Raw genomic sequence first — 15,663 nt, 5'->3', positions numbered from 1 at the left:
TAAGGCTCTTGATTATTAAGTTAATAAATCAAATATACACAATGATTAATAAAAAAAATGTACATATCTACATGTTCTAAATCGACACATAAATTCTTCATATTGGCAGCAACTGCTGACATTGAACCCATCCCTCCCCCTCTCCAACCCCCCCCCCTCCCCAAAAATAAAAATAAATAATAAAGTTGATCTTTTTTTCTTATTTGACAGTTGCTGAAGTCTAAAACTGAAAAGGCACTTTCTCCAAACAGAACTAGAAAGAATTCAAACACATACTAAAAATAATTAGCTCTAGTGCTGAACACGTCGGGTAGTTTTAGTCATTGTACAACAATTACACCAGGAGCCCCTTCCATGTGTCCACTAAATAAAAAAAAAAAGGGAAGTGAAATGCATAGGACACTTTTGCAACTAGTTCTACAGTGAAATGTATACCAGTGCCTTGTGTTTCCAGCCAACCAAAGCAACTGTCACTGCCAGTGTAAGCCAGCTTGTCAAAACTTAAATTAACACGGGGAATATCTGAAAATACTGTGGGGTCACGACTGACACGACAGTTTACTAACTACACATGCCAAAGCTCCCCCGTTTCACCCACCACCGGGGTGTGAAGGCATAAGGCTTGGTTGCACAGCAACACAGCTGTCTGCTATACAATGTAGTCCATCCTGTTTATGCTGTTTGCTGTCTCCAAGTCTCTGTTGTCCTGTTTATTAGTCCAATTTGGATGTTTGGATGTGGAGTTGGGGTTGGAGATGGGCGTCTTCTCGTCCCTCTCCACCAGTGTGTATGCTGGCTGTTTGGCAAAGCGGCCCTTCTGTAAGTGCCTCTCCTTGTCGTCCTCATCCCCCTCGGGATGATTTGTCCTTATTTTGGCAATGATGGAGTTCTTGTTTTCGTAGTCTTTGATGGCCACCGTGAGGCCCACGTGCTTCTCTATAGGGTTCTTGATCTGGTTCAGCTGCTCCCGCACGTTGTTGGTCGTGTTGTCCTCGGAGCCGGCGGCCGTCGTGCCGTTGTGGTTGCTCTGTTTCCGCCGGCGACGCATGCACCACAGCAAGATGGAGACCAGCACGAGGACCCAGATGACAATGAAGATGGAGCTGAGGAGGGGCACTAGGTAGTCTGAGGAAAGAAAACAAGACAGTTAAAAGGGTAAATGAGGTGCCACAGATATTAAAAAAAATGAAGTCCCAGTTAAATAATAAACAGGTTTTATTATATTACCACGCCAAGCTTGCTAAATCATTAGCATGCTTTTGCCAGTGCAACCTGACCTCTGAGCCCTTACACAGGGGAGGAGAAGGCTTCTATTTGGCTGTGGCGGCAGTCTGCTGTCACCGTGTTGATGAATGGTAGACACATGCAGGAGTCTTACTACGGGTCCAGCCAGTCACAGTACGAGCCAATCTAAAGCCACGTAGCCAAGCAGCTCTGCTCTTTCCATTGAAATCCTGGCTAGATTCTCTTTAAGCTCCATTACAACTGCCATCAGATGGCAGACATGGGCGGCCCAAGTTGTGTGGGAGGTTTAGGAATTATTTTTCATACATGTACATGCATTCTTTGGTACACCGTACCGCTGTCATAGTCAGGGCTTGGCTCTATCTCATCTGATCTCTTCACACAAAAAAAACCCTCCTCCCACCCATTTTTTTCACATGCAAGTGTGTGCAAGTCTGGAAAGCATTGCAAGATATTGGAGGCGGTTCATACCAGTTTTGCTGGGGCTTGGCACGCGCACTTCTGCGATGGCGGTGATGATGGTGTTGTTGCCGTTGCGTTTGCTAACCAGGTCGATTATTCGGTCTGTGATCTCTTTAATGGGGCTCCGGTCCAAACGATGGTCCTCAGTAGACTAGAGGTACCAAAAAGAAAGTGAGGTTTGACTCTGTCGGTTCAGGTTTAAGTTTGTCTGCCACTGGTTGTGTTTACTTGCTCAGTATATGTAAATATATATACACCACATATCCCATTAGAGCATGTCTTAATGCTGCTAGGAGTGCATGCTGCCAGCTATAAATCAAAGAGGGTTTTTTGAGTATGCATTAGCAGAGGCAGACAAACATATGGCAGACTTGGATGACAGTGGGATGAGGTACTTACGATGCAGGCGTGGATCTCGTTGCTGGCTGAGTATGAGGGGTCACAGGTTATGGACACAGAATGCTCCAAGGAGAAATTCTTCACTACGTACAAGCGCCTCAGCTGCTTACAAACATCCTCTACAGTCAAGCTCTAGACGAGGGGGAAAGAAATGAAGCAAATGTTAATGCACATGGAAAATAGAGGGCAATCAAGAAGGGAAAAAAAAATAAAAAAGGGAGCTAGACCTCCATTTTGGCAGAAGGTTCTACATGCTATCTGGGTGGGATCCCCCTCATTTAGATTAAAAACCATATGCTTGTCACTATCTGCTGTCATGCTTGTTAGGCAACTGGCGAGTGATGATCCTGTGTGGTGACAGAGTCGCCAGTGGTCCTGTTTAGCTCAAATCCATATGATCCTGAAATTAATCTTACAGTGCGGTCGGGTTAAGAGGGGACTGGCATGACTCGCAAGTGCCTGATTCTCAGGAACACCAAAACTTGGATACAATGAGGAGAGAGAGAAATATCCCCACAATTTTCTTCCTGGAACACATTTTAATACATGACTGAATTGTTCAGGGTTCTTGACTGGGAATCTTTTTGCCCGGGAGGGATGGTTGAGCACTTTTGAAAACCTGATCTTTCACAGTTTGCTGCTCCTATTCAATTAAGGGCGGTGAAGGAGGAGAGGCATGAAAAATGACCCCAAAACCCTTTAATTCAATCTCTCAGTGCCTAGGTAACTCACTTGAGGCATGGTCTCCTTGTTGAAGGTGAAGGTGATGTTGGCGCAGCTGTTGTCCTGGTAACTGGAGCTGGGGTGGCATTTGGTAGGAGTCGGGGGAGGGTTGGAGCGCCAGCACTCTCCGAGGCCGAGACAGGGCTTCACAAAGCAGTGGCTCTCCTTGATGGGGATGCAGCTCTGGCCTGAAGGGCACCCGCCTCGACCTTTAGCACCCAGGTGGCACGACATAGGGCCACACCACATCTGGAGAGAAAAATATGAAAATGGAAACAGTTTTGAGATCATGTCATATTTCTTTCATTGAGATGTTCATGTATGATTACAAAGATATTTATATACCATGGAATATATGTTAATAGGACTAGGCTGGGTATGATTATTGGGTACCAATACCAAAACAAAGCTTTTTTAAATACTTTACTTTGATCATGACTTTCTACAAAACCCATGGCGTGGCTTTATGGATGGCAATGTCTGTTGGTCGGTCGGTCTACCACTTTGGTCCAGGCTGAAATGTCTCAACAACTATTGGATGGATTACCATGTAATTTGGTGATCCCAACTTTCCTATCGACATTGTGTGGTTTCGAGTGAAATGTCTTGATAACTACTGAATGCACTGCCATGAAATTTAGTACAGACATTCATGTCTCAGTCAAGATGAATTATAATCATTTTGATGACCAAAAATTAAATGCAAGCTTTTGGTACTTGACAGTGCTCTTGTATAGGGCTGCAACTAATGATTATTTTCATTATCAATCAATTGATTGGTCTATAAAATGGCTGAAAATAGTGAGAAATGTTGATCACTATCTCAAAGCCCAAGGTGACATCCTCAAATGTCTTCTTTTGTCCACATAAACAACTCTAACCCAAAGATATTTAGTTCACTATCAAAAACGACTAAATAAACCAGAAAATATTCATATTTGAGAAGCTGGAATCAGAGAATTTGGATTTGTTTTCTTTAAAAATGAAAATGATTAATCATCGATCAAAACAGTTGTTTAATTTCTGTTGATTGACTAATCGGCTAATCATTGCAGCTCTACTCAGGCACCAGCATTTTGGTTGGTACCTAGGTTGTGAGCAAATTAAGATCCCATTTTTTGTTATTAGTAGCTTTGTATTGGTTCATTTCTATCCCATGTGCACTTTAGCCATATACTTCTGTAATAAACATATAATACACAAGCTAATGTTAGCAAAAGTACAGTAAAAACACACACCTTTTCCCATCAGACTATGTTTCAGACATCATCAGGCTATATATGAACATAGTAGTCTATACCTCACATCCCTAGATCATTTTCATCCAATGATGCATTTTCCTCCTGAGGGGAGCAGTATCAGAGAAGCACCATTGTTCACCAACCAACGGTTAGACAAGCATGATTATGATAGCGGCACTTCAGGCCTCTACTGTATATTAACTGAATCTTCACCAAGTGTGACTTTGGGAGATTCAAACTGGCATCTGACACCCATTTCTAACAGTGCCATTGTGTTTCTTTTCAAAACAAATTGCATCATCTCTGTATAGAATTTGACACTCCCAAGCAAACTCCACCCCATGACACACATGAGTGTTGTTGTGGCCCGACATGGCCCTACCTGAATTCTCTCAAGACTCAACCACCCACACAATCTTTGAGTCTGTAACTACTGCACGGTTATTCTTCGTAGCCCATCTACCATTGGTAAATAACGTGCTAAGCAGCTGTACAGAAATACATGCTTACATTTAGTTTAAATTTCCTGACATACCTTTGTACACACAACTTTCCCATTGGAACAGTGGCAAGTGTTGCAGTCTTCGTCCCATTTGACTCCGTCAGGGGTGACGTGTCCGTTAACAGAGCAAGGTTTTCTTGTCACTGTGTTAAATACAACCACAGCATTAGATATATGTCACAAATAGTGTGTTTGTTACGTGGATGTATCCTTTATCTTCTAGTGAAGACTAATACCTTCTTGACAGTGGGGTCCAGTTCTGTCTGGTGGGCACAGGCAGCGATATCCATTGATCTCATCTACACAGGTTGAGCCAAAGGCACATGGAGAGGACTGGCACTCATTAATATCTGGCACAGAGGGATGAGCAAGAGGTAAGAAATGGCTCCCTTACATAATAAAGAGCACAGCCAGACAGCACACAAATATTGGATTAAGCAGTCTGCACACAAATATAATTCCTAGGCTAAATTCACTGAGGTCATGTGTCATTTGAACAGTACATACACATACACAGCAGTTAATAAAAAACAAGCAAACTTGCTTTAAATCAACCCTGGACACTTTTGCCCCATGCAGCTTTATTAAAAGCAGCATCATTAGCAGGTATGCAGGAGCTAAAGGCTGGACTTAGCAGAACAAAGGGTTCGCAATGGGAAAGAATGTGGCCATCTGAAAGCCTTTAAGAGGGAAAACAATCTGTGTAATCAGTGTCAGAGAGCATGGCTGATTAGCTGTTGGCCTGCTAAGCCGGTTTCCCCCGGGGACAGCAGCAGGGCCCGGTGGAGTGACACCGACATGGCTCAGCCTGGCCTACAGCCCAACGCACAGATAATTGGCTGGCTAGACCTTCCCGCGGCCCGGGCCTGCTCTAACCGACGGCTCAACCAGGGATCAGGGAGGAGCGGGAGTCAGGGTTAATACTCACTGATCCGACAGTCTGGACCCGCGAAGCCCGGGGCGCACTCGCAGCGGTACCAGTTATCCCCGTCGACGCAGGTTCCGCTGTTGTAGCTGCAGAAAAAAAAAAAGGGGGGGGTGAGACTTGCCCCCTTGGATACCCCCAGGCTATTTTTACAGCCGGACATCTATCTATTTCAGGCTGACATTTTCTCAACATTAAACTTATGATAACCATTTTTCATAGGCAATTTAGGCAGTCAGACTTGTTCTTTTTATTGGACAAGTGCGCATGGGTTTGGGAGTGAGCTCCAGTGGTGTGTGGTTAAATACAGTCGCGCCTGGGAGTTCACAAAGAGAGGGTTAGCTGATTGCATCCCAGGAATGACAGGGAAAGGGTGTATGCCTGGTTCTCAGCAGAGAGGCGGCGAGAGAGAAAGCCTGCAGGTGAGAAACTACGATACAGAAGGAGCACCCTGTTTACATCTGTCTAAATATACAGGAAATGTTTGGCTTCCACTTACCATGGGTGGGGACTGCAGTCGTTGGTATCTGAAAGAGAAAAAAAAAAAAAAGAAAGGGAGGGAGGGAGATAGAGACAGAAAGTAGTGAGCGTGGTGTTTTCCTTTTCTCTTTCTCTCTCATGTATGTGAGTGTTTTGTGTACATGACAGCAAAGAGCACGTCTGAGCTTGTGTGTGCAGAGGCGTGTTGGGCCGGTCGGGCCTGGCCCTGGACGCCGCGCCGCCTGGTTACTCCGCCTTATTAACAACACAGAGCAAACAAGCGAGTAGGCTCTCGCCGTCAAAATGAGTTCCAGCTCCCCCCCCACCCCCCCACCCCCCTCCTCCCCTCCCCACTGCCACCGACAACACCTCCACACCCAGATTCCCACCCCGGCTGTTTCTCCCTCCCTTTACAAATGTCGGGGAATTTATGTTTTAGAGTACATGCGCTCAGGGCAGGGAAGCCAGGGAAATGGAGGAGGGCTGTAGAACAAGCCGACATGTCACTGTTCGGACAGGAATGCAACGACGAGAGGGGAGAGAGGGGTGTGTGTTGGACGAGGGGGAGAAACATCTGTCTCCACTTTCCTGAGTTTGAGCCCCTTTCTCCCTCCTCCTCCTACTCCTCTTTCTCCTCTCATGGCAGGCAGCAGCCAGGGAGAGAGGAAAGAGATTTTTTTTTTTTTTTTTTAAAAGGTATAGATCAAGAGGGGATGGGAGAGGAACAAAAGTCAGATTTAATCAGATGCAGGACTGCACCTCTGCACTAGGTAGCTGGAGGTTTATCATCATTAAATAGTAATAACTGTCCACCTTTATCGCATCCACCACTCCCCCTTAAAGAGCACTTACTCTGTGTGCATGTGGGACCTTCCCAGCCTTCCTTGCAGACGCAGGTGAACGACTCCCCCGTCACCACACAGGTACCTCCGTTCTCACACGGGTTCGGAAGACAACTCGAGTTCTTGGCTGTGAGGAAAAATTTAACAGAGAAGTTTAGTTTTGTCAGTAAACATGCCCCAACTTTAAAAAAAAAAAAAAAAAAGAAGAAGAAGAGGACTATCAGTGCAATCAGAGCTCCAAAACCTTAAAGAGTCACAGGAGACTGCTGTTATTTTGGCTTTTTTTGGTCGGGTTTCCGTTTTTCTCTGAGGGAATCTACATTCCACGACTTTGAAGTGTATTGTCAGTGCAATCAGGGATTTTAAGCGGATGTCTGTCGGCACTCAGAGGAGAGGGAGAAATGGGCGAGGGAGATGGGAAGAGAGGGAACGTTGACAGAGTGAAGGGATAAAAACTGTTTGTGGACCTCACGGACCTGACAGATCTGATTAATATCTGAGACAAGACGGAGCTCTCCCACAGAGCATTCTTCTTTGTATGTGTGTGTGTGAGTGTAAATATGAAGTAATAATAATCCAAACCGCCGTGACCGTGTGACTCACCTATGTTACATGTTGTCCCTTCCCACCCTGGTGAACACTTGCACTGGAACGTGTCGCCTTCGTCATGGCAGGTGCCACCGTTGTTGCAAGTGGCTTCATCGCACTGACTTTCGCCTGGAGGGAGTATTTAAATCTTAGAGTTGCTTAAGCTGTGCGCTCACACGAGCCTGAATAAACAAGCACACTGTATAGAATATTGGGTAATTATATACAGCCATAAGCACATACCATAAGCCTGCACAGACAGACTGCACGGTTGTGGAAAAAACAAAGAATGGATCTTACGGGAGTGGCAAGTCTTTCCCTTCCAGCCATTCTTGCACTCGCAGAAGAAATCAGTCACCAGGTCTCGACATGTCCCTCCATTATGACAGGGGTTGGTGCTGCAGTCGTCGATGTCTGGTGGAGACGTCGGACAGGGGTGTGATTTATGCGCGGCATATTAAGCGGATCATCAAACAGGCTTTAAATGTCGAAACATGTGTTGAGCAGTCAGGTGGGTGAGGTGTGGGATTGTTTTGAAGTCATGGGACAAGCAGTCCTACTTACTGATCTCGCAGTGATCGCCCTCCCAGCCGTCACCGCAGATGCATTGGTACACGCTGACTTTGTCGATGCAGGTGCCTCCATTGCGGCATGGGTTGCTCTCGCAGTCATTGATGTCTACGAAAAACAAAAAGACCAGAGAAGATGTAAGACTGGGATTTTTTTTGACGTATCATGATTAGTTTTGCATTGTATTTTGGTCTGAAACATCTTGTTTGTTTGTCTGTGTGTGTGTGTGAGCTGGTCTTACTCTCGTGGCAGTAGGTGCCTCTGAAGCCCTCCTGGCACTCACAGCTGAACTGGCCCCCAGCCTGGCTCCGGCAGCGGCCGTGAGGTCCACACACATTCGACGAAATGTAGCGCTCTCCTCCTGGCGTGCTGTTGGACGCCACGGCGACAGTGCAGCTGTCAATCACTGCAGAGGAGGTGAAACAGGGACACTTGCTGTTAGACAGAAACAACTGATGCAGCCTGTTTGTACAAACTGTTCATTCCAAATCATAAAATGTGGGTTGTGTCTTGCGAGTGATATGGAGGGAAGGGAATTTAGTTTATTGCTGATATTTAAATGAGGTATGCAGCTGTCTACTAGTCTATGCTAAGAGAGCCAACAAGTGACCCAGAAAAAGAGTGAGTAGAGATTAAGCAAGAGATCATCAGGGTAATGGCCTCTGACAGATAATAATGCTGACTAGTCTGTTAAAAATTCCCTTCCCCTGTGAAAAACAGTATATCTCTGCAATAATGTGAAAAAAAAAAATTGAATGATAGGAGAAACAGTGATAAGCTGTTATGCTTTCATAAGCAATTCAGAGTGATCCTGTTCACTTTGCACTGAAATCCCTTCCTTTCCCCCTGTCTGATCAGGTTAGGAGAGCAGGGTGAATTTGCTCCCCAGTAATCACTTGATTCTTGCCAAGAGCTGAGAGAATCTCACCGTCTGCTATCTGACTCCGTGGTTGGTCCACTCACTCAATTACACACGCACACTTGCGCGCACACACAGAAAAATGTGCACATTCATTGAGGGGGAAAAAGAAGAGGTAGCCCACCAAGTCGTTACCAGGAACACACACAGTGCTATCAGCCTTTTGCCAGATTTTCAGGGAACTCAGAGGAGGGGAGAATGATTGGAAAAGCTTTGCTGAGGAGATGGAGGGGGGCATTCATCAAGGGAGCTATACTCAAAACAAAATTGCTCACCTTGGCCAAGAAACTTAAGTGCACGAAAACTAAAATATAGGTATTGCCCTCATGGGAATAATGTGGGCAAAGTGTTCAGGCAAATGGCAAAGACCTGGTCTTATTCAGCATTTCACTACAGCACGCTACGCAGATCACCTTTCAGAAACGTTCTGGAAAAAGACAAAGAGCGAAAAGTTTGTGGTTGTTGGAGGCTGGAGACGTACCTTTACACGTGGTGGTGCGACAGTGGTCTTTGAGGTGAGAGCAGTTTTTGCCCTCGTAGTCCTCCGGGCAAGCGCAGTAGTAGTCTGTGGCCAGGTTGAAACAGGGCGCTCCATTCTGACACGGGTTGGGCGAGCAGTAATCGATATCCAGCTAGGGTAGAAAGGTATTGAATAGAGAGCGGTGAACCTGATAGCTGACATAGTTTCTGCTACACTAAACAGAGCAAAACCCACAGCATCCTCCCTACAGGCTGTGCCAGGAAACAACACACGCACAGCACTTGGAGGAAGGGGAAAAACAAGGCAGAGACATAGGAGCCGTCCTCTGAGTCTGGGCTTCAGCGCTGAGGAATGTATCCCGCTGTAGCCAGGAGCAGCTTCAACAAAGCACTCCCTTTTAAAAAGGAGGACTGTGGAACAACAGCCATTTAAGAGGGTGGGGCAGGAAAACTTTACAACGAACTCAAAGATACAGCAATGCTGGCAGAAAGGGGGCAGAAGGGGGCGGGGGGGAGAGAAGAGGCTTAAGATGCTAAATGATAGCAGGGAGGATTTCACGCATGTGTGCTTAATTGTGCGAGGGACAGCGGTGGGAGTCGTATCTCACCTGGCAGAGATTTCCTGAGAAGCCAGCCAGACACAGGCACTGGAAGCCGTTCACTTCGTCCTGACAGCGCCCGCCGTTCAGACACGGCGAGCTCGAGCACTCGTCGATGTCCCTCTCGCAGTGCTCGCCGGTGAAGCCAGGGGGGCACACGCAACGATAGCTGTTTACCAAGTCCTGAGAGGGAGAGAAAACCAGGGTTAAACCCTCATGTAGCCACAGATTTGATTAGCTGCTTTGACAGGGTGGGGTCCAAACAAAAACTGTCAAACCAGGGAACAGAATGAAGAGTGAGGCTGAGAGCGGGGTTGAAGGGGGGGGAGGGGAGGGGGGAGGGGGGAGGGGGCAGCGGGCAGCGACAAGTTTGGAGGAACATTATCACAGCTCCGCAATTATTTCAACACATTTTCCTGGCACGGGTTCAACACAATAATGTTTATGGTAATTCAATCTAGTGTGGTCAAGGAACTTGTGTGTCCCTCCCTTAGAAACCCCTCTGAACCCACTCCCCTCAGATTTGATTTCGGAGAGGAATTCCACAACAATTCCACAGTCGGTTTGGAGAGAACAATTTACAGCAGCTATTTATATAACCGCTGTAAATGTCCTGGGCTTCGACAAAAAAGACACTAAAACAAACACAAGCTGGCGAATAAAGCGGTGATACCAGATAAAAGTAGATGGGTTTCTGACACAACACGTACCTTGCAAGTTCCCCCATTCTGGCACTGGTCCTTGCAGTCGTTGATATCTGCACGAGAAAAACAAATGTGAGGATTTATTCTGCACGACTCAACTAAATAGTCTGTCTTTGAAAACAAGTTTGTGCTTTATGTTTCCCATGCTAGGGGCCTTTAAAAACACTGTAGAGGCTAGACAGAGCTCTGCAAGTGTTGGATAACGTGGCTGCAGAACCAGTGCAACACGGCATTGAGCAATCCTGTCTGCTGCCAAGTGAAACTAGTCCTGGGATTGTTTTGAGCCACCTCTAATCACCACAGCCTCGGCCACACACAGGGCTTATAATGATACAGCATATTCATTTACATAGCACTTGTCCAACTGTTTGCTTTATGCCTTCATATTATAGCAGTGAATAATTTTTAATTCAGCCTGTGCTGAGTGAACAGAAGGAAATAAAAGGAGGCAGAAGCTGGACAGGTGTCCCGTTCCACAGCTGCAGCTGACAGCCTTCAACTCACTGATGTCGCAGTTCTGCCCCGTCCAACCAGGGACGCACTCGCAGAAGTATCCACCAATCAGGTTGCGGCATGAGTTGGCATTGAAACAAGGCTTGCTGTCGCATTCGTTGGCATCTAGAGAGGGAGAGAATGGTGGAGGGGGGGCGGTTGGTGGCATTTGCATGTGCGGTTGACAGCCTTGAAGTGGTGGAAAGAGCAAAAGAGGCCAGGTGGCTCACCTATCAAACATGTCTTCCCCGTCCACTGTGACGGACAGTGACACTTGTAGCCGTTGACCAGATCCTGACAGGTACCCCCGTGATTACAGGGGTTTGGAGAGCAATCGTCAATATCTGCGTGGGAGAGATGTCAATTCTGGTTATTCAACAAGATATTTTTTACGAGTGGTGTTGAAGTGTAAAGGGTGCAGGTTGAGTGTTATCTTACTGATGGTGCAGGAGGGGCCGCTCCAGCCTGATGCACACTGACATTCGTAGCCTTGACTGGTCTCTGAGCAGCTCCCTCCATTAGAGCATGGATTGGACAGACAGGCATGTTCCGCTAGAGAGAGAAGGACAGTGGTGCAGACAGGTTACGCACACACCCCTGTGACTCATTTCGAAAGGGAAATTCCACCCTTGGATAATCTTATCCTCAATTTATGACACTCTTGAATTTATACTGTTTTGTGCAAACCCGCCTTCTTTGGCGGGTGCCAAAACCTGACATATACATTGACATTTTGCTGCTGTTGTAGCTGCCATGAAAATATTTCACTGTGACATCATGTGGTCGACATTTTCTTCGCTATCCACAAGGAAACAAATCAGATGTAAAAATGCATTTCAGCTTCTGACTGTCATCCCTCCCACCCGAGACCACTCTGTCAGCAGAACGCACCCAGGGGTCGACTCCTTCCGTCACCCATCACCTACCCTCCTCCACCCCTGCCCCAAAAGCCCGCTCAAATCCAACCCCCCCCCCACCCCCCCCACCCCCCCCACCCCCCCCATCTCACTCTCATTACCCGCCCGGCAGAGCCCACCACCAGGAAATCATCTTTCATGCTAAGTTGACCTGACCAACGCACCGTGACTTCCCTCTGACTCCCCGCCATTCTTCTTCTGAGCGGCGGCACAAGATGAGAGAGTGGTGGGAGGGCAAGGGGGAGAGTGGGAAAGGGGGAAGCCTCGGCCCTGTAGTTTCTCCTTTATTGGTGAATTAAGGATGAGTGAGTCCCAAATGAATCAAAAATGAATGATTCACTCAGGGAATAACTAGACGGTTGGAGGTGATCAGTGGACGGCTCTTGGTATGCCGTAGGGAGGAGGGGAGAGGATGCGGCGCTGCACCCTGGGGCCTCTCTGCTACAATAGCCTGACGTATCCCCTCGTCTGCGGACCTCCTGTTACGAAGGGCACGGTTTCCTGACATCTCTGCAGTTAAGCTGTCAGCACCCCGAGAGTCTCAGATTTAATGAGGAAAAAACCATCATCTCCATGGTAAGTGTTCACAGCAGCTGAACCTTAGCACCACACCCATCTGTCTGGAGGGCCTGAGGAGCGAAGGGATGACCGGCCCCCTGAACATCAAACTGGCGGATTACCTGACTTGGGGGCCACTTATGCTGGAGTGGAAACAGATTATTGCCGAGTTACCACCTCCTCTGATTACAAACTCAAGGCACCTTTGACCTTTAGTCTGCAGGCTCAGTGAACACAGAACTTTCCAACTTATTATAACTGCAAGCAGGAGTTTGAAACCCCATGAGATGAAATCTTTTATTTTAATTTTAATTTCCAAATGTAGACTGTCTTATACTTGTAATAAAAAAGCTGGAATTTTGAAGTTGCTTTGATCCATTCTGTTTGCCAAAAATATTATAAGATTTAGCCACAGCAGTATGACTCTCTTCTTCCTCTTCTAATTAATGTAGTCTTAAGGGACAGTCAGGCTTTAGGATTCGGAGTATTTAGGGACTTGTCAAAGACAGTTTCTAAAAAAAAAAAGATCTAAATTTGAAGCAGCGGACGCTGAGATATCCTGACTTTTAGTCCCTCTTATGAGTCAAGCTTTAAAAACACTAAATTTCCCACAATGCAACTTGATAGCATCTTCCATTGGACCCTTCACTTCTGGTTAAGTCCCATGTCTTTAAAACGCCACAACCACAGTTCATAACACAGGCTTTATGGTAAAAATTAATCATAATAATGAATAAAGTTTGAAGCTCAAGATTACCCCGATGACATCATCACAGTTATTTTCTCAGACTTTAGAGAGCTCCCTCCAGAGCCACACGAGACATTATCCAACTGTTTTCCACAGGCTGAGTACTATTCCTCGTGATGAATAGACTGAACTTTATCTGTCAGTCAGCTGAGTGCTCTTTTACGCATACTAGCAATAATTTAGCAAGAAAAAGACGGTTAATGTTATGTGCTGACCATCATTACTCACCTCTCTCACAGTTGGCTCCAGAGTAGCCCTCAGCACAAGTGCACTGGTACTTGTCAGGTCCTGTGTTGATACACGTCCCTCCGTTCAGGCATGGCTGGTGAGTGCCACAGTAGTTCAGATCTGGGGGAAAAAAAAGGAGTGTTTCACAGGGCTTTAGTTTGTTTTGACACAACACGGGCCGCTCCTGCAGCGACTGCAACTGAAATAAGAGGAGGTAATTAACCTTTATCGCAAAGATGGCCGCCCCAGTTGGTGTCGCACAGGCACTGCCAGGGCTCTACACAGGTGCCATGTACACAGCCAGGGTGGGGGATGCACTTGTCACAGTACTGACCCTGCCAGCCATACAGACACCTGCAAGACACACACAGAGCCATGCAATCAGCCTGAGAAGAGGGACATAAAATAAAAATCAGCCCACACAAACAAACACACACACACACACACACACACACACACACACACATTCACACACCACAGCGACACATGCAGGACATTCAGGAAAATTCAAAAAAATAATCACAGCACGGTCAGATAATCCCTGCGGTATCTGAAAATGTTAATATCTTAATCTTTTGTTTATCCCGAATTCCTTCACAAGCAATACAGCGATAATCTGAACTTAATGAACTACACATTAGCATATACAGCACGGAGCTGCACAAATGAAACAAACAAAGAGGCAGTATTCCCACCCTCACAACTGGGCTGCGTCTTAAAAGACCACAAATTAATCTTAAGTAGCAGAGTGTTTATGCAACAGCTTTTAAACAGTACTTGGGGACAGGGAAAAAGAGGAGTATTTAGCATTTTACCAAACAGAGAAAAACCCCCAAAAACACTAAATTACAGTTCCAATGGGACCTTTAGCATGGCTAACATTAGCATGCGGCCAGACGCTCTCTTTAACAACACTGTGCCTGTGGCTTGGCAGTAGCGACATCCTTGCAGAGAGGAGTGTTCAGCCCTCCTCTCTGCTGTTACAGTGCTGCTCATCCTGGTTCCCATGAGTCAGGAGTCAGGCTTGTGCCCCAGGACCAAGGAGGGGAATTCAGCTTGTTGACCACTGAAATGTCCATGTCCATAATTACACTGATAATGCTGCCTTTTTCCTCCTGGGCTCCATAATTAAGACCGCAATTCAGCCTGACTGATAAGTCCGCTCTTTAAAAGGTGGCGAAGTGGCGATACAGTTGCTGCTGTGGAGTCTAGCGACAGGAAACAGAGTGTCCCTCTGGGGGAGCGGCGCGCTGATTAGCCCCGAGAAACGGACGGACTGTAAAAATAAACGCGGTGGTTAAGTAAACCTCAGTCTATGATTAAAGAGGCTATTCTTAAAAGTGTGCTAATCCTCTCCATGAGAAGCGGAGCAGGATTCCTCAGCAGGATCCCAAATTATTTACAGTTATTACACAGCCAAATTACTGGGGAATGTGACATTACATTGTGCAGCACTGCTGATGCACATTAAGATTTTAACCCTCAACATGAACACAGACCTCTTTTAAGAATCGGTATGTTGTGGCTTTGCAGTTAATGCTTTTCAAACCGGTTCTCTACTGTGGCTCTACTGTCCCACAGGTGCACTGTTATTACTCTATTAGTAACAATGAAAGCTGACTGAGGCTATCATTAAAAATTCCAGCCTAAAAGAAAATCCCACGGAGCGTCATTAGCTGTGACTGTGCTGACATAAAGTTAGTGACAAGGAGGCTGCCCTAGCCTGCAGCCAGTGTTGCTATGTACTGCTGTTGTATAACACTCAACAGCCCAACGATGGGAAACTACTTACTCTCTACAACAGTAGTAGAGCTTGCTTAGAGAGTTTGTTGGCAGAGAGCATATAAACAAAGTTAAACCCAGAGCTTTATATATAGCCACACCTGTGTGGAGACTAAAGCAATTCAACCTCTTGTTCTGCCAGTGGCCACACAAGCACTTACAAGAAACCTGATGATGTCAAAAGCATGGGAAAAACAACAAAGCTCCTGCAGAAAATGAACAAACCTGATCGTCCTTGTGCTTGATTTATGGCCAAATC

The 15,663-nt window shown here is 46.3% G+C and overlaps 1 protein-coding gene across 4 annotated transcripts in view; it reads right to left on the bottom strand.

Annotated features, from left to right (window-relative positions):
• Positions 1-159: 159 nt before the first annotated feature.
• jag1b (jagged canonical Notch ligand 1b) overlaps positions 160-15,663 on the bottom strand; it is a 205,194-nt gene continuing 189,690 nt past the window's right edge. For all 4 annotated transcript variants that reach the window (XM_042433053.1, XM_042433054.1, XM_042433052.1 and 1 more), the window contains 21 exons: positions 13,846-13,976; positions 13,623-13,742; positions 11,610-11,723; positions 11,402-11,515; positions 11,184-11,297; positions 10,686-10,732; positions 9,985-10,158; positions 9,378-9,528; positions 8,219-8,383; positions 7,972-8,085; positions 7,708-7,821; positions 7,423-7,536; positions 6,830-6,946; positions 5,997-6,024; positions 5,501-5,586; positions 4,809-4,922; positions 4,606-4,715; positions 2,839-3,078; positions 2,107-2,238; positions 1,717-1,858; positions 160-1,125 (listed from right to left, as the gene is read on the bottom strand). In XM_042433053.1, coding sequence (XP_042288987.1) covers positions 650-1,125; positions 1,717-1,858; positions 2,107-2,238; positions 2,839-3,078; positions 4,606-4,715; positions 4,809-4,922; positions 5,501-5,586; positions 5,997-6,024; positions 6,830-6,946; positions 7,423-7,536; positions 7,708-7,821; positions 7,972-8,085; positions 8,219-8,383; positions 9,378-9,528; positions 9,985-10,158; positions 10,686-10,732; positions 11,184-11,297; positions 11,402-11,515; positions 11,610-11,723; positions 13,623-13,742; positions 13,846-13,976 — 2,917 coding nt within the window. In that variant the 3' untranslated portion in view covers positions 160-649. The remainder of the gene's footprint in view (positions 1,126-1,716; positions 1,859-2,106; positions 2,239-2,838; positions 3,079-4,605; positions 4,716-4,808; positions 4,923-5,500; positions 5,587-5,996; positions 6,025-6,829; positions 6,947-7,422; positions 7,537-7,707; positions 7,822-7,971; positions 8,086-8,218; positions 8,384-9,377; positions 9,529-9,984; positions 10,159-10,685; positions 10,733-11,183; positions 11,298-11,401; positions 11,516-11,609; positions 11,724-13,622; positions 13,743-13,845; positions 13,977-15,663) is intronic.

Source organism: Thunnus maccoyii, chromosome 14 (assembly GCF_910596095.1).
Source record: "Thunnus maccoyii chromosome 14, fThuMac1.1, whole genome shotgun sequence".
In the NCBI taxonomy this organism is placed as follows: Eukaryota; Metazoa; Chordata; class Actinopteri; order Scombriformes; family Scombridae; genus Thunnus; species Thunnus maccoyii.
Note: the sequence above shows the minus strand (reverse complement) of the source record. Positions and strands in the feature narration are given on the sequence as shown.